The sequence below is a fragment of the Carassius auratus genome, chromosome 13 (assembly GCF_003368295.1).
Source record: "Carassius auratus strain Wakin chromosome 13, ASM336829v1, whole genome shotgun sequence".
In the NCBI taxonomy this organism is placed as follows: Eukaryota; Metazoa; Chordata; class Actinopteri; order Cypriniformes; family Cyprinidae; genus Carassius; species Carassius auratus.
This window is the reverse complement of record NC_039255.1, coordinates 3,082,699-3,105,598: the sequence shown is the minus strand read 5'-3', so window position 1 is coordinate 3,105,598 and position 22,900 is coordinate 3,082,699. Positions and strand designations below refer to the sequence as shown.

Below are 22,900 nucleotides of genomic sequence, written 5' to 3'. Positions count from 1 at the left end.
GGTCCCGCTACGAACTCCCAAACTGACTCAAATAATTCGCGATGCCGCTTCGACCTCCCAAACTGACTCAAATGATTCGCGATCCCGCTCCGAACTCCAAAACTGACTCAAATGATTCGCGATCCCCAAACTGACAGAAATGATTCGCGATCCCGCTCCGAACTCCCGAACTGATTCAAATGATTTGCGATCCCCAACTGACTCTCAAATGATTCGCGATCCCGCTACGAACTCCCGAATTGACTCAAATGATTCGCGATCCCCAAACTGACTCAAATGATTCGCGAACCCGCTTTGAACTCCCAGACTGACTCAAATGATTCGCGATCCCGCTACGAACTCCCGAACTGATTCAAATGATTCGCGATCCCCAAACTGACTCAAATGATTCGCGATCCCATTCCGAGCTCCCAATATGACTCAAATGAATCACGTTCTGAACTTCCAAGATGACTCAAATGATTCACAATCCGAAGTTCCCATCCAAATCAAATGACACCGCCAGCGCTACTATTGGCTTAGTTCTCTAATTAGTATTTTATCGATGGATTCAATGCTCTAACAACTGTGTGTTTATTGCGGTGACAAATTATAGTTTATTTGCCTTTTCACAAATTATGAAATATGAACCAACAATACCATTTCTTAAATACATATCAAAAGCTGCATTTGTTCAAACAGAATGACCACAGACATGTTATTCATATGGACTAATAAATCAGATGTTCACTAGTTTCTGGCGTTAACTCATTTGCACTATTAGATTAACACATGGTCTAATCACAGCGTGTAGCCTGGTAGTTTGTTGATCACCAGTTGGGAAATGTGACGGTATTTCTTGTCCAGTCCCAGAGAGCCCAGTTCATCCCGTTTCTCATCACTCTCTGAAGATGAAGTGGATTTTAGCACCGAGTTATTAGCAGCTGAATCGGAGTCCTCTGACACCCGGCTAAATGTCATGCCCTTATCACCAGTGTCACTGTCAAAGCTCTCCGATTTTCCAAATGTCCTGCGCACAGATGGAGTCTTCTGTCCACTGCTCTGCGATCCAGGCCTGTGACGTCTGGACTCATCCTCATCTGAAGACAGACTCAGAGCGGAGGTCTGAAGACGCGGTCGGATGATGTGTGTGCTTTTGAGAGCACGTTGGGGAGAGTTCTCCGCTTTGGCAGGAACAGGCAGACCTTTGTTTGGATGAGAGGCGCTTGAAGAGCTCGAACCGCTGTGTCTTGTACGTCTGCTTGGTTCTGGACTGGGTGAGTATCCCTCAGTTGTGTTTAGGCTCGTGAAGTCATCCTGATACTCTTCTTGTCCGTAGGAGCCGTTACTCAAGCTCGTCCTTGCTCTGCTATCTCCTCTCTGGAAGCTAAAGTTTGAACCTTGAATAGATGAAGATGAATGCTGGTCAATGCGCTCTGAATCCTGACTTGGGATATTAACTTTTTTGTCTTTCTCATGACGCTCCTCATTTGGTGCATTTGTGATGTGTTTTCCGATACTTGATCTTGTCTGTGATTTTACTGGAGTTTCAGTTGGCGTCGGGTGCATATCAAAACTGCTTATTAATGTTTTCACAGTTTCATCCGAACAAACACCTCTTCTAGCTGTCTTAGGAACACGTTTATGGTCAGAGGATGATGATGGCTGGTTCTGTTTTGCATCCTGGTATTCGATGCATTCGTGCATTTTGGTACCTCGTTTGACCAGTTTGAGTCGGAGACGAAAAGTGTTTGTCAAGCCGTATTTAAGCGTCTTCTTAGGTTGCACTTTTTCTTTGCTTCTCTTTACTGCTTTCACCTTGCATTGATCAAGTCTCTGTTTAGGGTTTGTTTTCTGATTCGCAGCTCCTGATGGTTCCTGTGCTGATGTGTACAGCCACGCAAGGTTAGGATGAACTGATAAAGCCTGCTGTTGCTGTGCCGTCTGGACGTTCAGCTGTGAGAGTTCAACTAGTAAAGCGTTCAGCAGGGGTAGCTGTCTGATAACATCCCCAAATGAAGCTGAGTCCATCTCTTTATGCAGCTTTGACTTCGGAGTTGAGGTTAACTTGCTCGATCCGTCTGCCTTTACAGCCATCATCTCAGAAAAATCACACATATCAGATGATTCGACTTCATTATTTCCATCTTCTGGATCCTCTATATCAAGGCTCTCCATTGCTTCAAATAACCCTGTGAAGCCTGAAATAGGAAACAGAAGTTATGTTTTGAAATGGAACAGTTTGCATGTGTTTTTTGTTGAGTATCATAATTGATGCATCATCCGGCTCATATATACTGTATATAGTGAGAATATGGAGAGAAAAAAAAAACAGCTCGATGTTCTTCAGAGGCCCCCAAAAATGAATAAATATGAAATTTGGTGCTGATATTTATGACTAAAAAGATGAAATTCTGATGCTTTCAATATAAACCGATGAGAACTTACTACTTAACATGACATACAATGATATAAATATCAGTAGTCACTTTATATCTCTCAATGATATGAGTGAGATTATATTTAAATGCTTAGTGTGGGTGCAAAACATTGGAGTGAGAGATGAACAAATAAACACATCTGGGTAACACTTTTGAATAACGGTCCATTAGTTAATGTTAGTTAACTACTTAGTTAACATGATCTAAGCAAGAACAATCCTTCTACAGCATTTATTAATCTTAGTGGATGTTCATTTCCACATTTACTAATGCATTATTTAAATCGAAAGTTGTGCTTGTTAACATTAGCTAATGCACTGTGAATTAGCATGAACTAACGACGAATAACTGTATTTTCATTAACTAACAATAACAAATATTAATAAATACTGTAATAAATGTATTGTTCGTTGTTTGTTCATGTTAATTAATGAATTAACTAACATTAACTAGTGGGGCGTTATTCTAAAGTGATAAATAATGATAAAAATAATGATAATCAAGTAAATCTAATTTGCTTCAGTCCAGTATAAGTGTTCGTCTTAAAACATTACTAATGATGTACAAGTTATAAAAAATACATCAAAATAAGGTTTCACAGTAAAAAGACGTGAAAGGTTTACATGTGCACAATTAAAAGACCCTTAACTTCCTAATACAGTCTAAACTATCAATCAGACGACAGATGCATGAAGTAGATGGTGTGCGAAGGGTTTTTCAACCAACTTTTCCTCCGTGGTTGGTTCTTCATGCTGGAGGAGTAAAACAGAGGTGGAGGGCAGAATGTGGTGTATTCCTGTGCATCTTCAGACCACGAGACCCTCTGTTGTGCCGGTTCAGTCTGAGTAAAAGCTGGAACCCCTGGTTGCTTTGCTTCGGAGATCATTATATCGCTAGACTGTCCGTTAAGGTTCACGTGTTGTAAAAGCACACTCCCAGGATGCTTCTCAGATACTTTGGGTGGCATCTCTTCGTTTCCATTGTCTTTTAAGTGTTTTTCTCCTTTTCCAAGGGCCCCTCCGACTACATAGACTCTGTTTTCTGGGATGTGAGGAATCAAATGAGCTCCTAGACTTACAATCTTATACGCCAGAGAGATAACACCAATGCTTTTGCCCATTAGATTGCATATCGGTGTGGTCAATCTCTCTCCATAAGCGGATGGGTGGCCAATACCGTGTTTTTCAACATCCAGTTTGATTTTCTCCATCACTTTGGCCAGGGATATCAACGAGCTTCCTATAAGTCTGGGAATCTCATCTTTTACATCCAACACCATTGTGTAGAGAGGAGTGTTCGTGAGATGAGCGTCTAAAGAGTGCAAACTGATTTTAAAAAGACACGATTTGCCTTTATGGAAGGAATACTTGAGATGTTCTCTATCGTTTGGTTGAGATGCAGCTTCAGGTGATAGGCACAGATCTAAATGTCCTGATTTAGATGGAAGATGCTCTTGTTTTGATTGGTATATCAGCAGTGTTGGGAAATCTAAGAAGCGAACAGCCACCGCAGGATCCAAAACATTGACACGTGATCCGTCAAAGCGAACGAAATCGATCAATAGTTCCAATGAGAAGAGAGATTCTTGCTTCGATGACATGTTTCTTGGCGTGAGAGTAGCCTAACACAAAACGATTTCATACATAAATAATTATTTTCAGAGGAGAGATTGTTTATACTGTATATTAAACGTAACGGAAATAAACAGAACGCGGAAGCCGAGTGTGCGTGAGAGCGTCGCATCGCCTAGCAACAAAACCGACTCGGGGTTTATACGTCACGGACACCGTGGGTTTCTGGGAAATGAAGTTTATTAGTTGTTTTTCCCCTTTCAAAAAATGATTTGAAGCCGTATTGTAGTGCTTTGTTTGGAAGTAAAATGCTATATATATGTAGCAATTTTTTATTAAATGCATCATCATTTATTTTAATTATTTATTTTTATATAAGATCATTATTTTATATAATATTTTTTATTTTATTTAGTAAACATAATGTTTACACATTTCCACAAAAACAGTCAATAATTTAATTCACTAAATATTTTTAAATGTTCAATAAAAGCATTAAACACTCAGTTTGGTTCATTCCAGAATCCTAATTTGTATTAAAGACTAAAAATTATTTCCCTCAGTCTTCCAGTTGGGGCCACTATTACTCCAGGTTCAGATCATAGTTGTTGTTTTATATCTTATATCCAATAATATTTCATCCTTTAATAGGCTACACAAAGACCAAAAAATCTTATTCAAAATGGCCTGATGTGAAAATTGTGAAGTTTTCAGAAACACCTTCAATGACAAATCTATTAACCGCTGTGTATATATATACATTCATGCGTGGGCGGAGTTTAGCAACAGCTCGACCAATCACCTGCCGCGGTGGGCGGAGCCAAAGACCGGCTTCATGTGATCCGACCAGACGCCAGTATTTGGATTGAGTGAGTGGAGAGTGAAGGTACCAGCTGCTCGAAGAGCATCAGTGTCTCTCTATGGAATATAATAATAATTCAGTGCCTCTGTATTTTAAAGGAATGAGGCTGACGTTCATCTGCACATTATGGGAGTTTCTTTTACTCTGAATGCTGAAGGTAAGGTTAACTTTTTTGATTAGTAGCCTATTACCAGACAGAGTTGTAACTGTGTTGCGGCTTTTGTAACAATAGCGTCTGTAGAAAACCTGTAGTTTCATTCAGTTTAGTAAAGATGTTTTAGATTTGGTAATATAAACCCTTGGATTGTGTCCTTGAAACAATACTGAGACCTCAGGTGGAAATATCACACAAGCACAGACTCATATGCATGCATCAGACACATGCACTTTGTCATTTTGCATCTTTATTGTATTTATTACAGGCTTTTCCTTTATATCTGGAGTCATCAGGTTCAAATGTAGCTTAGAGAATGTGCTCTAAATAACACAAAGGCAGTCGAGATAAAGTTGATTTTAAACACAGGCTGTCAGATATCCACTAGAGGGCTCTTCAATGTTCTTATGAATCAACAATCTACTGCTATTGTCAAATTTTCTATTGTAGTGATCACCCATACCACATTTCCCCAACACATTAGTCTAATCAACAAGGCAGTGTTAAGAGTTTGGTGATCTGAAACTAAACACAGGTTCATCTTACAGTAATATGCAGTTCCTATGGCAAGTGTGAATGTTTACTGTTTGCTGTTTGGTGGCAAAGTAACAAATATCAGATTGTATACTACTTGTTATGTGATGATACTGTATTTGGGACGATATTTAAGTATGTTTTAAGTACCGTAGGCTGTGGTCTATCACGTTTCTGGTCCATTCTGTTCAGATAACACCAACATGTTTGTTTTTGGACATGCATGATAATTTCATGATATTCTTTGACCCACTTTGTAAATACCATGGTATCTGATTATGGCATGCATTCAGTGCCATAGTATATATCAAAATACAATATCTGATGCCATGGTTTTTTTTCTGTATGGGAATGAACAGCCTGTTCTTCTTTACAGTTAATAATGAGTGATTTTTTTTTCATCCTGCTCTAAACAAAGAAATCATCAGAAGTGCTTTAGTATTGATGTGGATATTAATGCAAGCTTCTTTATGCTGTGTCACTCAGAGGACTTCAGTATGAGTGTTTTCTCCGTCTTCTGAACAGCCCGCACGTATCCGATTATGGTCTGGTAATTGCATGTTTGATTAGACAAGTTGCACAGCCACGTCCTTGTGTCAAGGTTAATAAAGGCATTTTCTTCATGGCCGTGTCACGTGAGGGACACAGACAGGAGAAAATCCTTCTGATGTTCAGGTCTTTGGTGAACAAAACTGCATGCCTGTCTCTGAGGATGAATCCAACTGGAAAGCCTTTATACTATGTAGACTAGGAAATGCATTGTTCTTTAAGGCTAAGTGTGCTATAAAAACTGAGTCAACTATATGCAAACTTTTAGTCTAATAAAAAGTGATTTGGTTGCAGATGGTGGGGAAAATGCATTGTTGAAGTTATGATGAAATGGAAATAGTGATGTAGACTGAGTGAAATGGATTATTGAAAAAAAAATGTAGGATTGGGATTTGGTAAAATCCAACAGTTATTGACAGAATTTTGAGATGTGGGCATTGCATATTAAATATTTGCCTATGCATGGAAGAATCGTGCTCATTAAGATCAACATGTATTTAGAAAATAGACAGGATGCATTTTGATTTAATGCGACATTAAATGCTCATAACTAACAGCAGCTAACCAGCTTGGCATGCATGCATGTATAAATAAACTTATTAAATCCCAGATCTGCTTTTGTTGACATCAAAGGTTGTACCTACCAATCAAACTCTACAGAGCATCTTGATCTGTGTTGTTTTAGAAGCCAAGCAAACTGAACAGGTGCCACATCTACTGTAAGATAAAAGTGAGATTTGTTTCTCAAAACACTGATGAGGTGAAAGACTGTGACATTAGTCAGTGTGCGTTTTAAATATTCGTATAACAGACTGTTAAACTAAGTCATGATGGAGTTGTTGTAGACAATAATTGATGAACTTTGCAACATTGTCATTTAATCAGCAATGAATCTGAATAATGACTCTATATTGCTTTCTGTTTAGCTGCTTTGAAATTGTAAGCGCTTTAAAATGAATTCAGCATGATTGTTTTGTGTTCCTGTTTATTGCTGTGTGTGAAGCTGCTTTGAAACAATCAGTATTGTGTAAAGCACTATATATAAAGATGCCTCGACTTAACTTAATTAAGGAAATTGTGCATTTTCATTGTGATTGGCATGTTTAAGTTTCCGTGTTGCTTCCTTACATTCGCCTGAGAGAAACGAGAAGTTTTTCTTCCCATGGCTGGGTTTAGATGACACAGTGGCTGCAGACGGATGTTTACCTTGCGTTGCTCTCCTGAATGCGTTCTTTACATAATGACAGGAAATTAAAGCTCAGTTTGGAGTCCTCTCTTGAAAATAGCATCTGTCAGGACAGGTGGACCGCTGCTCGCCACCCTCACGTCCACCAGGAACGTTTGGTTTAATGTGAACCAAGTTAATGACATCTAGTATGTATTATGACCGGTTATATGCATTGTTTTGGTGTGTCGGAAATGGAAATGTTTCATTCTACTGTTGTCCCAGTCTGATTGAATATGACAGGGTTGTGAGACAACAGACATATGAATCTCAGCTTTGCATCTAATCCATCAGACAGGAATAGAAGGATGCCAAGACAACTGTTTATCGCTCTTATTGCCCTCATATTACAAGGATATTTCATGTTTAACCAGAAGAGAGAAGATGGATTAGTAAAGGCCATCTGCTCTTCATGTTTACTGGCAACTCATTCAACCACTAATGACCTTTCATAAGGCAATAGTCACTATTACTAATGCTTGTAGTGATTTGAGAAGGAAACTTCAGTATGTGATGCATTCAAGATGTTTGGGCTCCCCAAACAATCAAATCATGTGTCTTGTTGTTGAGATATGATAGATTTATGTTGCTTGGAAGATGATAAAATCGACAGATTCGAATCATATCTACAGACAAGAAACTCACAGAAACTTTTGGTTTGGATGCATTTGAGAAAATGTTTTATTTGATTTGACTTTTATTGCCTATCATGGATCTTCAGCCATGCACATTTGTAGTCAGTCAGCCGTCTGGTTGATTCTCTCGTATTTGTGAATGACCAGCAGTTGTGATTGGCATTATCAGAGCAGATCTCTGCCAGCTGCTGGGCCTGTTTGTGTGGTCAGACCGTATTTGGGGAACTGTTGTCTTTTGGCAGAAATGCGAGTATCATGACAACGATTTTTTGGGAATCTTTTAGTAGGCTCTCAAACATGCTGTTGGGTCATTCTGTGTCAATTCAACCAAGTTTCAGAAACTTCCCATATTAAAGATTTTATTTTATTTTTTTCTGAAGAAAGTCAAAAAAAATAAAAAATTCTCAATGTGGCCCATGTGAGCAAATTGTGAAATTGTACACATTTTCAGCGTTAGAAAACCAAATGTTGGTCACTTTGCATACAGCGATTACTTTAGAATTTTAAAGAGGAGTATGTGAAGAACAAATAATGTTGAAACTAGAAATATATCATGTTTCACTCAATCAGAACAATTGCACAGAACATTCCTGCCCGAATGCCATAATTATTATTTTTCCAAAGTTTACATGACTGCAACTCAAGAAGTCTTCGATATTTCTTAATATCCTTTTAGGTTGTGGTTCTCAACAAACTTTTCTTTTGGTACATTAATTATTACGGCCCTTTATGCTTTGGTTCCAGAGATGTGAGGGTCTCAATGTGACCACATGTGCAAATTGTTGAAATTTGCCCATTTTGCATACAGCTAATACTTTTTTGTGTTTGACGTGTTTGACTCATGACTTGTATGATAGGATGCCTGTGGCTGTATTCTGTATCATGATCTTTGGCTCAAGCGCTTGACGTTGTTCTCAGCTGTGAGGACATGAATATACATATGAAATCTGAGCAGGTGTATCTCCGTCATTCAGTCGTCAGTGTGCACGTGTCCACCCCGACAGCATCTCATGCTTCAGCTGGGTGAAGGAGACGCCCTGGTTGAGTTTCTTACAGATGTTCTTGTGTTGCACGCATGATTTACTGGCCCAGGGAATATCTGCTGCTGCTAATTTTGGCTTTGTCGTTGACGTTGTTTTACTCTTTTGTCTGTTGTTGTGTATGGATTCAGTTCCACAATGCATATTTGAGTGCTGGTACAAATGATTAAGATTGAGAAATGAACACTTTTATGCATCAAGGATGCATTGCATTGATCAGAAGTGACAGTAATGACATTTTAAACAGATGTCAAATTTCAAACAAATGCTGTTCTTTTGAACTTTCTATTCATCAAACAATCTTGAAAGAAAATGTATCAATTTTCTGTGTTCATTAAGCAACATAACTGTTTTCAGTATTCATAATAAGAAATGCAGTAAATCCGTATCTTAGAATGATTTCTGAAGGATCATGTGACACTGACGACTGAAAAAATGATGCAGAAAAAATTTGCTTTGCATCCCATTAATAAATTACATTTTACAATATATTACAACAGAAAACATTTATTTAAAATGTTAATTTTTTTTTCACAATTGGTACTGTTGTTACTGTATTTTTTATCAAATTAACACAGCCTAGGTGAGCAAAAGTGGCAATCGTACAGAAACTAAACTTTTAAACAGTATAGTGCTAATGGTTTATCAGAATGCTTTTCTTCAAAATTCCACTGTATTTTTAACTGCATTATCAATGCAGTGTAAGAGTTTTCTAAGTTACTTAAAACATCCCTTTAAAATGAAATATGCAACAAAAAGTCAGTGGATCTGCATGCTGCGAAGAGGTTTTTTAAGCATAACCAGAGGTGATTGTGTGTGTGTGTGTGTGTGTGTGTTTTGCAGCCATGCATATTCATGTCACAGGCCCATTGTACGCATGCTATGTTTTGCAGATGAAATATAAGTTGGTTATCTCCTTGGTCTGTCACTCATCTCTTTCTGTCTGTGCCATCATGGCTTTACTGAAACGTCTATAAGAGAGTTTGGCAGTAAATGAAGCTGAAGTGGATAATTTGTGCACTATAAGCACCCAATTAAATTGCACAAACAATGTTTTCCCCCTTTCATTGTTCAACATACTGAACTCATTTCATTGGTGTCATAAATTGAGATGTCAGGCCACTCAGACAAACCGAGCCAAACATCACAGTCAGTGTTTCATTACAAAAGGAAGTATTTCAACGCTGAACAATCACATCACAAATGGATTGTTGTCAGAGATGCTGGCGTTTCTCAGCCACACAAGTGACGTCTTGCAGTATTCATGCATCAGGGACCGAAGTGGAAGGAGCAGCTCATTTTTCATGTACTGCTTTTTTCAATCACTTTTTGTAGGCTCAGTGGGATTTGTGTCATATAGCCTGTTTCTTTTCCTCATGTATGTTTATGTGCCTGCATGCATCAGGGATGTGCATTGTGGTCGATTTAACTGCTGTAATCCAAGCACCCTCTATAAGCCTCATGTGAACAGCCGTTGGTTGATGGATTGATGCTTTCTGATGGTGGGAGCCCATTACCAACACATTTCCTCCAGAGTGTGCTTTGTGTTAATGGACGCAATTCTCCTGGATTGTTCTCCAATACCAAACCAGTCAAGACTAGGAAGAACATGTTGTTAATGGGTTTTGAACAAAACATGGACAGAATGTACAATTTAACTGATGTGCATTTAAGAGAATTTAGGTTTGGCACTATATGATTTATTTGGCACTATATGATTTATTTAGAATATTATTATTTTCAATGTAAAGCTGTTTCTGCACTGATGCCAGACTTATAAATAAAAGCATGTGGTTTTTCTCTGGTTTTGATGTCAAAACATAAACTGACATGACCACGGTAATCATATTTACATGCAGAGAGAAATTGTGCTAAAGGTCAAAACATTAAGTTGTATAAAACCTTTCCTTGATTAAAGTGTGTGATTTAAGGTATTTATATGATTTTTCAGGTAATTAAGAAAAATCAAGGTATTTTTTTTCATATAGCATTTATTAATATATCCAATTAGCTTTTTATTCATATAGCATTAAATGTTTTATTCATATAGCATTTATTAATATATCCAATTAGCTTTTACTTGTATATTTTAATTTTAGTTTTTAATTCATTTTGTTTTTTATAATTTTTTAATTATTTTATTTAACTTTCATTTATTTTTATTTAGCTTTAAAATCTCAGCTTAAACCGGTTTTATTTTCATTCTATTTATAATTTTTTAATTTTGTTTTGTAATTTATCGTCTAATATTTACATATTTCCGTTCCATTTCAATTAACAAAAATATGTTTAGTAGTTTTGCTTTTAGCTAACAATAACAGCACTAAACTAAACATTCATGTTGCATGCATTAAGTTAAGAAACAAAGAAATAAAAAATAAAAGAATTCCGAATTTTTGTATAGTATTAAATTCACAGATACCAAATAGAAACCAATAAATGGAAATTAACTTATGATTATATATTTTTAATATAAACCCAATTTCTGACTGAAAACATCTTTATAAGAGCACCATATCTCATATTGTTATGTGATTTGTGCAGACTGCAGCATTCTGTGTAGAACATTGAGACCAAAGTGAGAGTGAAGGTCTGAATGGAGAACTGGTGAAGCAGAGCTAGCACCATGTGGGTCAGGACTGCTGACCCGTCTGCCCAGGGGTCGTGATGTATGTGACAGAGAGAGCTCTGAGAAGTTATGACCCACTTATCATCTGAACTATGAGCTGCACACGTGGTTCAGTGAAATGTAGGCTAAGGCCGACATATGACTTGCATGCATTTAATCCTGCACAGTTTATCCCAGAGTGCTGCTCGTGGAGGGGAAAGATGAGTCTGTAGCATTTGACCCTTGTGCGGGTAACAGTTCTTGTTCAGTCCATATCACCACATCCCACAAAACATGATGATGATACTGTAAATGCTCAGGTTACTTTATTTATATGATTCGAGATAAATACTTTTTCCCTCAGTCGAATTAAATTTGCATTGAAGCTTAATATCCTTTAGAGTGGTTGAAAGCTTTGATAAAATATTCAAAAGCATAGACAAACTAGTTTTTGTATTGAAGTTTGAGTCGTTTTGTGTTTGTGTTAAATTAGCCAAATAAGTTTTACATCTCAATAAAGCCACGTCAGTTCTCTAGGCTGTTTTTTTTACAGTGTTTACAGTGAACCTTGGATGAAATCACAGTAACTTGCAGTCTCTCAAGCTTGATTTCTTTTGGCAGCAATAGGAAAACACACCAGTTTTCAATAACTAATTTTAAATAAATAACTTGATTTATTGTGTCTTGGGTCCTTTCTTCATTTTAAGACTGTGGGATTTTCTCACTCAGTGAAAATCGTCCATGTTACATACTAAAGTTAAATACTTCCCTTAATGGAAAAAAAGAACATGAAACCTGTGTTTCAGCAATAGTAATAGTGATCAGGGCTGAAACAACTAGTCAACAATATTGTTGAACAATATCAGTCAAATTTTTTATTGTTGTTGAAAATTACTTTTCCACAAACACTATAATGTGGGAAAGCAGCAGTTAAGAAAGCATCTGATAACAGCGATGTGGATGTTTGCAGCAGTTCTGCAATCGGGACTTCTTTAAGTAACGTGAAGTTTAATTATATTACACTTTCTGCAAAAGACTGCTTCAAACCAAGCAGCTTTACCATATTAAACATAAAAAAAAAGGTGTCAGTGTCACTTTCGGTTAGAATTGCACTTGATTTTCTGCTATATAGCAGCTCTGTAGTTATATGAAAATGTGTAGAATATGTATAACTCAATATTTAAGCGAATTGCAAAAGCTGACTAATATCTAATATGTGTGAAATAAAGATCAAAATCATTTGTTGCGCCTTAGTGATGGTATTTTTGATTAATAATGAGCGAATAATGTGTTTATATGGTTGGGTATCGTTTTTAATTTTATCGATTCCAATTCTTATAGATTCCCTGTTTTGATTACAGTGGGTTTTAAATGTAAACATTTAGATATCAAACATATTTATTCTTTCTATTTTTGCTAAACATTTATTTGCAAGTGAATACCATGAGGCAACGTAAAAACTCAGTTAAGAGCTGTGTGTGTGCAAAATAGAGCTGCACAAGTCTGGATAAATTTAGATATTTTTATATATATATAAATTTAGGAATAAGTGAATCAATGACTCCCTTAAGATTTATTTGTTTAATTATTGGATGAATTTGTGCTTTTGAATGAATCTCTTGAATGAATGACTCATCAGCTCCTTTTCGCCACCTACTGGCTTAACAACATAGTCGATCAATCTTTATTTAAAATGTATTTAAATTACTTTTAAAAGGTAATTTACTCTGTTTTAATCGCTGCCTTACACATCAGTGTTTATATCCAAACTATAAACTTTTAACTCGTACTTCTGTTATTATTATTTGAATAATTGTGACCCAGAAATATTGATACTGTGTGGTTGAAAAGACTCTTTGTTAAGCCATTTCATACAAATACATGAAAGCTGATTCGTAATTTAGGAATAAGATCATGTTGGTGTTTGAATTGTGTACGCGATCTTTAACGATCTGTTTAATGTCATGTTGGTGGTGGCACTTCTCTTGCATCATGTTAGCTTATCACAATTCAGTCTTTATACTTCAAAAATGTCATGTTTATTTAAATGTTGTGAAAGTTTCTAGCACTTTGAGTTAAAATTGTTTCAATCAAGTAAATCATACACCAAATTTCTATCGTCATAATAAGCTAAAAAGATTATTACTTTTTTATTTAGCCTATTATTCACTAGAAATAGTCTTTGACATCCAGATTTAATTTATTTCCCAGTGAGCGAGGATTGAGAGTCGTTGGACTGGACGGTGAGAGTCTGTTGACTCAGTAGAGACAGTGAAAATGGATTAGTTGTGAATCGCGCTGACGCTGGACTCAGGGGCCATGAGGGTTAAACTTACTCGCTTTTCTCCAGTGGCTCCAGACAATTGAGACACTGACCCCAGTGCTCCGGAGCTCGTATCTGAGATGAGAGGGATTTCGAGCACATACCTCTGGCCTATTGTGACGGATGAGAGGAGGCATGCGGCCGCTTGTGGACTTCTCTAGACTCAGCCTTTTTCCTGTTCCTATTTTCACAGTTGCTGAGCGAGATGGTCAAGTGCAGTTTGCACAGTTGGGAAGGCTGCAGAAGAGAGACATACACCTGTTGGGACAAAAGAGAGCAGGGGGTTTATGGGTAATATGTTCCTGTCCGTATGGCCTTAAGCGACTCATGTTGCTTTTGTGTTTAAGTTTGGCCTTAAATTTCCTTGTTGGTCTTAAAAAGGGTCTAACCAATTTTTGAAGAAAACTTTATGGAGTAATTTTTTTTCTTTCTTGTAAATAAGCATCATATAAGGAATATATGTACAAGTTTTCTGTGGTATCTATTTTCAGCATGTTGCTTGGGTGTTTCTGTTCTGGGCGGTTGCGAGGTTACTTACTGGTCAAAGCCTGTAATATTCTGGATTCTTGTTTATCAATTTAGTTTATAAAGTTTGGCCTTGTCAACTTTGTCTTTTTGGTCTTTAAAATTGGCTCAGTTACTTTTCATGGAAAATATTTGCAGTCAGTTTGTGATAATGTTATTTTTTTCGCCTTTTGTAAATAAACTTCTTAGGAAAGAAAATTGTGTTTTCAAAGCAAAATCATATCTAAACACTTAAATCTAAATATTTAATCATTTTATTGTTAAATCTTTTCTAACATTGTATTTAATTGAATTGAATATTTAATTTAAAAAAATTATGCATTTCATGCATTTCCTAGGAATTTAATCTATGACCTTGACATTGCAAGAAACGGAAACATATGTAATAAAAAAAAATTTAGAGTATAGAATAAAGCCTGAAGCCTAAAGTTTGGTCAATGAATAAAACAGTTTTTTTTTTCGCATCCCAAGAACCCTTATATGCATCAACCTCAAAAACAAGCTGACGTCATTCTGTGTGTAATAATGAAAACTCATCAGCTCTTATGTTAGTTGGGCTAGATTTGTATTTATTATGAACTCCTTAAAATGCTGTTTTTATGGGTGAGGAGTTTTAATTATTGTGTCAAATGGAGCATAACCTTGACAGATGTGTGGTAATGTGGTCACGGTAATATGGTTTGTGTTAGTATGAGCCTCATGGGAGTTGATGCTGGATGGATTGAAGCTCTAACCTCCTTCATCTGACCTTCCTCGGGCAAAACAATATTAGAAATCAGATTCTTCCTTCATGCAATACACGTGGGCTAGATGACAATATCACAGCAGGTTTAATGCAGTAATTATGTCAAAATGAGCTTTGGAAACTGCTGATCAATTTTATTTAGAATGCACTATGAAACAGTTTAAATTCTAACATATTTACTTAGTGTATATATAACAATTAAGTTCAGTTTTCTGTAAACAAGTTTTTGAATTTGATTTGATCAACATGTTCATCAAAGATGACTGATTGGTATTAATGAAGCTTATTATATTAATAAGGTTGCTAAACTTGCTATATATCATTTTATCACTTCTGATTTGCAAAGCATGCATATTGACCCGGTTATTGGACATGTACCATGATAATGCTAGGTTTTGTGTAGAAACCATAGATTACTAAAAAATAATTATTGTGTTTTGGACATGCACCAATGAATTATTGGAAATATCTTCTGAACAACATGGTGCATGCATATGAAAATCATTCAATGTCATTGCATCTCTTTTGTAATCTGATACAGATACAATCACTGTACTATGGTATTTCTGTAAGACTTATTTCCAAGTGAAACAAAAGCTCAGTACATGCTTATGCAGGAACAATAGACCTGTAAAACGAAAATGCTGACGTGACGTTCTTTTGACTATTTTTGGGAATAAAGCAATTTATTCTAAGAATGGCTTAATTACTTTAACATGCATCACAAAAGGACAAGCACAGAATCATGGGAATAGACATTCCCGGCTAAAGAAACATAATTTGATGTTGAACATTTCTATAATCATAGTAAAACCCAGTTAGGCTTTTCTTGCTTTGCACATGTTTATGTGCAGGTCTCATAGACAGATGTGTCAGTTGTTCAGAGTGTCTTTAGCTAGAATTTTAGTACTTTAGGCTAAACCGAAAACTTTTGCATGCTACTATTTCTGCAGTATGTAGTGTGCATGCACAAATTTCTGTATGCATGTAATTACGTGGTTGATTTGATACATTCATGCAGTGCAGTGCACTCAAAATGACCTTTCATTTGCATTATAACATATAGTTTGAGCCAAAAGTAATAACAGTTACTGTATCTCCAGGCTGTCGATCGATTTTGAACAGGACGGAACACAACAAATCCAACAAAGTGAGTAAAAGAAATTGTACCCTGTGTAAACAAAGTCAGTATATTTGTGTCTAATACAATAATATTGAGTAGCATTTCTGGGAAAAATAATATATTCAAAGACTCGAACACACAATGAGGGCCCAGAGTGTTGTGTTGTACTGCATCCTTTTTAACATGCGATTTTTAAAACCGTATATACTTTGTGGTCTGCATTCCCAAAATAACCAGTTACAACCAGTACATCCCCCAATGCTGTCAACTTCTTGAGGAGCCCTTATAGAGTACTCAAGTGTTTAATATATTAGTTACCGTAATTGTCGCATGGGAGGTAAAATGTTTCTATTCAGGGCCATCGATGTCTCCCGTTTGTTTTCAGTGCTGGGCTTTCTCCTCAAAACCGTTGTTTCCCTTTCCTGTTTAACTAATGAAGGCCAATTAAGCTTAATTAGAGAGTCACTTATCAAGCAGTTCTGTGTTTAACCTTCTCTGTCAGTGTAGCAGCCAGTTTGTGTTAGAGCCCGACCGATATGGATTTTTGGGGGCCGATGCCGATGCCGATATTAACTCGAAAAGAGCCGATTTATAAGCCGATATTTTGATTTTGAAAATAAACTGGATATTAGACCCATTTCCTATATACTGCACTTACACAACATTCAATAGCAAAATATCTGCCTGTTCTATGTATGTGGGCTGTATAAACCATTTTCCAGAAGAGATTATGTAAAAAAAAAAGCCTTAGATTATAGTCTCAATGACTAAACAATTGCACATCAAAAGTATATATTTTTTAATGGTCAAAAAAACACTTTTACTTTCTTCCAGTTGAAGCTGGTTTTAACAGTCTGTGTGTGTTCTGTAAATAAATTATAATACTAAAGTTAAAGTATTTGCAGAAGTAGTCCCACACTTTGCTGCTACAGCATTCACCTTTTTCAGGTATCTGTAGGCCAGAAAGAGACAGAGAAAGAATAAGCATGTGTATTAATAATATCACCATGTATCATTACTCGTGTCATCATTAGAATTAGAATTATAATAAACAGGGATCTCCTACATAGGCAAAAATGAGAAATATATTTTTTTTTTATTTGTCAACCAATAGGTATTACCTATTACCTACTTCTATTTAACAATATTACAACATTTTCCTGTTATGTCTTTAAAGCTGCTTTGAAACAATCTGTAAAAAATAAAAATAAATAATAAAAAGCGCTTGTTCAGCTCACATTTATTTACATGTCCTATCTGGTTAATCATTTCTGACGCACCTACTCGAAGTTGAATGGTTAACGTTAGTGTCATGAACACACCGCTGTCAATTTTGAGAAGAACCACCTTCAATCAAGTTAATAGCAAGCATTTAAGGGGCCTGCTAAAAAGGAAGCTATATTAGCGTTAGAATAACATAAGGCTGTAAATATCGAATATTTTAGTAATCGGGTCTATGATAGGCTTTTGTACATTCTGCTGAACAACAGCCTTTAACTGGACTTTTATTTTGACGGGTTGGCGTACATTTACAGTTCTGTGTATGTGATGTGGCGCTGTTTTTACTTAAATCAAACGGTCAAATGCTCATGAAGTGACTGTCAGAGCAGTTCTGGGGATGTTGTTCATGTGTTCACGTGATTATTTAGTGAGACAGCGGACGCTGAATTCACCGCGAGCTTAATGCGCTTACGTGTGTTTAATGAATGAAGAGGCGCTTCTGCGCCATTCATTAACAGAGACACGCAGAACATGCAGGATTCATATTTAAAAAGACTATTCCGGCTTAATACTTACAGATATTCGTCCATATCGTGATTTGATGTAAGTGCAATGACCTATTTTTAATGAATTCATTCAATAACATAACAGCTGTTGTTTTTTCGAGGCACGCTGTACATAACTTCTAGTCATTGCCCCCCTGCCACAGTTACCCGGTCATTATGTGGGAAACACTGCAGATATATTTAGAATAAGTTAAACGATAACGTTATAGTTTGACATCTTATTAACGTTCGCACTCTTCCACTGATAAACATGGTATTAGCTTCGTGGCTAATCTAATATAGCAATGCATTAGTGGCTGTAAGTGATGTTACAGAATATTTATAAGTGATAATGATAGGACCGTTAGCTAGAACTACCACATCATTGTATATACAGTGTATGAACTAAATCATTTCACATGAAGAACGACAGACTCACCGTCAAAACAGAAAAAAAATCTCCGTGGCTGGCTTGGCTTATCGCTTTCTTCGCTAGTGAATTTCTGGCGCTGTTGTCAACTCTGGAGCTGCAGAGCTCCCTCTGGTGGGTAAACTATGCAACACTCATAACATGAGTAAAGCATGAGACTCCGTTTCTCATGTTCCATCGGCCATTATAAACGCCGATGCCGATTTAAATGCAATAAGCTCATATCGGCCGATAATATCGGCCGGCCGATATATCGGTCGGGCTCTAGTTTGTGTCTCTGTCGCAGGTCATTTAGTGATGCGTGAAAGCTATGATTTAACTAATTCGGTTGCATCGTGCAATGACATTTCAGAGCATTTCAATGCATTTCTCCTGCAGTGTTAGTTCTGCCCTCTTCCAAGCTTATCTCATCATTTCTCTTGCCCCAGAAACGTCCTGTAACAGCATATAATCGCTGATGACCATTTCATGAAGTCGTTTGATAAAGTCAGCGATTGTCTCATTCCAGCGACCATGTGGTCCGACCTGATTTCTGGAAACAACATCGTGTTGAATAGACGCGACTAAATCCAACCTGATTCATGTTTCTTTTACTAGCAGAGATCTTCACAAATGCTTTATTTGGACATAATTTATGTAAATGTTGCAGTTCCCTGTGATTTTTGGCTAAAGATTCTCTCCTCTTTAAATGTGGATTCTATCAGTGTATGAATAAACTACAATCTCCTGAGCTTGACAATAAACAATATTTTATTCAAACATGATCTTACAAGTTTTTAGACCTGTTTTAGTGCTTCTCCGTGTCGCTCTGCATCACCAAAGCACCATTTTGGAGAATATGAGCTGAATGCATGCAGCTTACGCTCTTCTTCAAAATGTATTCTCATCACTTTATAACGTTACGGTTGAACCATTGATGGAAGATAGACTAATATGTCAACTTACAATTGGTAGAAACACAAAGTTTTCACTGAACGTAATGCCAACTCCTTCATGACATCACTGGACTCTTGTTTACAGGATATAAGTGATTTTGACAGGAAAGAGCTGTCACTCTCTGAAAGAGCCTTTTAACAAGCGTGTGAAGGAAATTGGCCTTTATTTCCGGTTGGGTCCTGCCATGCTGGTCACTCTATTGTTCTCACATAACAATTGCTTAGAGGACACGGGTACTTCAATTGTCTCTCAAACTGCATTGGAAACCAACTGATGCATTTTACATTTGATTACCTGACAGTGTTTGATAACATTATCTTGTAGCACTTCCAGATTCTTGGTCTTTTGGCCACTGTTATTGAGAGCAGATTGCCGAGAGGATGTCAACTTGTGTTATGTGCATTAAGTAAGGGATAATGTTCGATCCATCTATCTTTCTATCTCTCTCTAATTAAGTTTGTATTAAATTACATTTGGCTGCCAACTTACAGCAAGATACAGGAATTAATTCAACACAACCCTCACAGTGCATTATTGGTATTGGCCTTACATTGGTTGTATGCTCCTTAATGCAATGCATTGTGGGATTGAATAGTTTGGTTTTGGGCACCACTGTAATAGGCTGTACTCTCCAGTAGTGCACTATATAAAGGTATGAGGTGATTTTTGGAAACAGCCTTTGATTAAATGCCACAAAGAATTGGGTTGTTAAACATTTTGAATATCCTGTTTTACTTGTACATCACATTAAGCAAGAAAGTTGGTCGAACACCAGTTTGTGTTGAATTAAAACATTAGTAAATGAAAGTAACTCTAGTTTAATTCATTTGCTTTTTTGCTACGTCTGTAGAAATGCCCTTCTTGTTATCCAATTTAGAAATGAGTAAATCTGTAGATAATAATCTGGACTGAGATTATTCCTGCACAGTGGGTTTCAGATGGGTAGTAAATGTTTTTAAGAGGTGGTTTCTCTGAAATGGGGTCATAAACACCCACATCTCTGAAGCACCAGACACTGGGATGTTGCCATATTTTCAGTGCAGTAATTGTAGCAAATGCCACATGACACAAACATAGTTTCCTTCAATAAAATATTGCTTTATTGTGAGATTGTTTAATCCTTTGTGAGATTTAAGTCCTAACAGGCAGATGGTGGTCTTTTGACATGTCTGCACGGGTGGGAATGAAACAAATAAATTAAATACATTTATCGCTTTGATTGTCATTGCATTGTGGTTAACCACACTGTAAAATACACTTTCTGGTTTAACAATACAGTTTATCTACTGGCCAAGGGATCTGGTTGAGCTGGTTGACCCGATATTTGGAAAAACGAATTCAAGGTCATGGGTTCAATACCAATAAAAGGAAGAACTGATTAAATGTGTACCTTGAATGAAATGTGGGTCACTTTAGATAAAACGCCAAATTGGATAAACATAACATTTGTGTTTTTATTGTTGAAGAGAGAGAACTTTCTACTCCTGCATCCTATTTTTTCATGGAATTCAGATTGTGCCCTCTTCTCTTCGGATGTGAATTTGCATTTGCTTCAGCCGGAGGCTTATTCATTTCACTTTTGGTGCGAATGGGCTTTTACATTTGCCAAAAATATAATTTTTGTTTTTTTTTGTATTAAAAACAAACAAGGAAGCCCTGCCCAGATTTAAAAAGTAATGCAAAAGTAACACAAAAGTAACATAACGCATTACTTTCATCTAACATAAGTAATTACTTTTTAGTGAGTGATATTGTAATGCATTACTTTTTTTTAAAACCGATAGTTTTGTGCATCCCTACTAATGGCCAGGTAGAAACTCATGTTCCTACTGTTTCAAGTTCCTAATGTTTACTGTATTTTGATGTCTTGTACCCACATGTGCAATGCAATAAAGTCGAATCTAATCTAATCTAATGTTCCAAAACAACGCTGCCACTTGGTTTTCCAGAAACCACTGCTGTTCTTTTGATTTTCATCCCACTCTGGTTGTGTCCCAAATAGTGAGCTTGATAAGAGTTTGCAGTCTTGTGGCTTTGGCTCATCCGTTTGTGAATGTAATGTTGTAGTTCCATCAGTTTAGAAGTTCACGAAGCAGTAGGACTTGTTTCTGGTATCGAGCAGTAGGACGAGTTCCCATCTTGGACCCAACAGCTCAACCGGTTCAGGGTAGCATGTGATTTGAGGCCTGTAAGGATCAGCTAAAGAAAACCCATGTGAGAGTTCAGGGAGAGTCCTTTCCCAAGCAGTTAACGGTTTTTATGCAAAAAACATCTTCAGTAAAATAATTAAAGAAAAATCTTAAATCTTAAATGAGTCCCCTTTGGGCTCAGCAAATCTCAAGTCTCCAGCTTTCTTCACTGTAAATGTCATATTAATCTGCAGGGGCTTTTATTATATCTGCAGGGGAACTTTTTTCTCTGGCTGTTAAATGAAGTTGTGAAGGAGAAGATCTTCTGCGGTAACGTGCAGGCATCCAAAGCATTGAAAACATCTCCAGACTTCAATCAGAAGCCTGCTGTGAGGTGATAAGGGAGAGGGGAATAGTGTGTGGTTGGGCTCCAGCGGTGCTGCGATTAAGGACAAGCACCGTTCTCTGTTCATTTTTCATCTGGTGACTGATCTCGTCTCGAGGGCTTGGAAGAAACATTCCCTCGGTGGAAGCTCCCTCTTTGTCACTCTGAATTATATAAACATTTATGCCGTGAGATTTGTCTGAGCTTTGAACACAGAATCTCTTTTATGAACAAAAACAAGCTCTGCAGAGTTGCATGCTGCTTCAGAAGATGCTGTCATTAATCCGTGGCTCAGCTGTGAGCATGTGTGCTACACTTTCATGGTTCTCGTGTAGGTTTGAACATAGCTTGAGTCCAGTCTCAATCCTATTTCTCCATAGTTGAACTCCCATATTTGCATATTTCTCCACCCCTTCAACAAGATATTTGTAGTAGGGCTGCACGATAAATCTCGATTAACACTAAATATTGCATAAATCAACCCGTCTAGTCCATGAAGCACGGCTCTTTGTTCAGGAGGAAATGCTGCTCCATCTGAAATCGCTACAAGTTTGAGTCTCTTCTAATAAATCTCTTATAAACATCATCATTATAAATCATTTTATCTCAGTATTGTTCTATCTATTGCTCTGATGTTCTGTCCTTCTATCTGTCACTCTATCGTTTTATCGCTCTGTCACTCTATTTAGCTTTTTGTTGCTCTATCATTCTATCATCACTCTATCCGTCACACTATCATTCTGTCTATCTGTTGCTCTATTGTTTTTTGTTCTTTCATTCTATCTCCGTATTTTTCTATCCGTCTTTTCTATCTGTTGCTTTGATGCTCTATCTATAGCCCCTTTCACACTGCACGTCGGACCCGGCATATTGCCGGAACATTGCCGGGTCGCCTTCTGTGTGAAAGCAAACACGGGACGAGCGCTGTGTGAACAAAAGT

At 37.0% G+C, this 22,900-nt stretch overlaps 2 protein-coding genes across 3 annotated transcripts in view; one reads left to right on the top strand and one right to left on the bottom strand.

The window, feature by feature from the left end:
* Window positions 1-447: 447 nt before the first annotated feature.
* map10 (microtubule associated protein 10) lies at window positions 448-4,164 on the bottom strand. Its single transcript, XM_026277826.1, has 2 exons — window positions 3,147-4,164; window positions 448-2,180 (listed from the first exon to the last, which is right to left on the bottom strand). The coding sequence occupies exons 1-2, from the start codon at window positions 4,018-4,020 to the stop codon at window positions 781-783; spliced, it is 2,274 nt and encodes a 757-aa protein (XP_026133611.1). The 5' UTR covers window positions 4,021-4,164; the 3' UTR covers window positions 448-780.
* Window positions 4,165-4,856: 692 nt separating this feature from the next.
* Window positions 4,857-22,900, top strand: part of LOC113112354 (signal-induced proliferation-associated 1-like protein 2) — a 107,595-nt gene continuing 89,551 nt past the window's right edge. For both annotated transcript variants that reach the window (XM_026277824.1, XM_026277822.1), the window contains exon 1: window positions 4,857-5,010. The gene's annotated coding sequence lies outside the window, so the exon portion shown is untranslated. The remainder of the gene's footprint in view (window positions 5,011-22,900) is intronic.

Excerpts from the sequence above, each read along its gene's own strand:
- map10 (XM_026277826.1), bottom strand. The coding sequence starts at position 4,020 with ATGTCATCGAAGCAAGAATCTCTCTTCTCATTGGAACTATTGATCGAT. Across the intron at positions 2,181-3,146 it reads GAACCAACCACGGAGGAAAA|GCTTCACAGGGTTATTTGAA; the intron begins GTTGGTTGAAAA and ends TTCCTATTTCAG.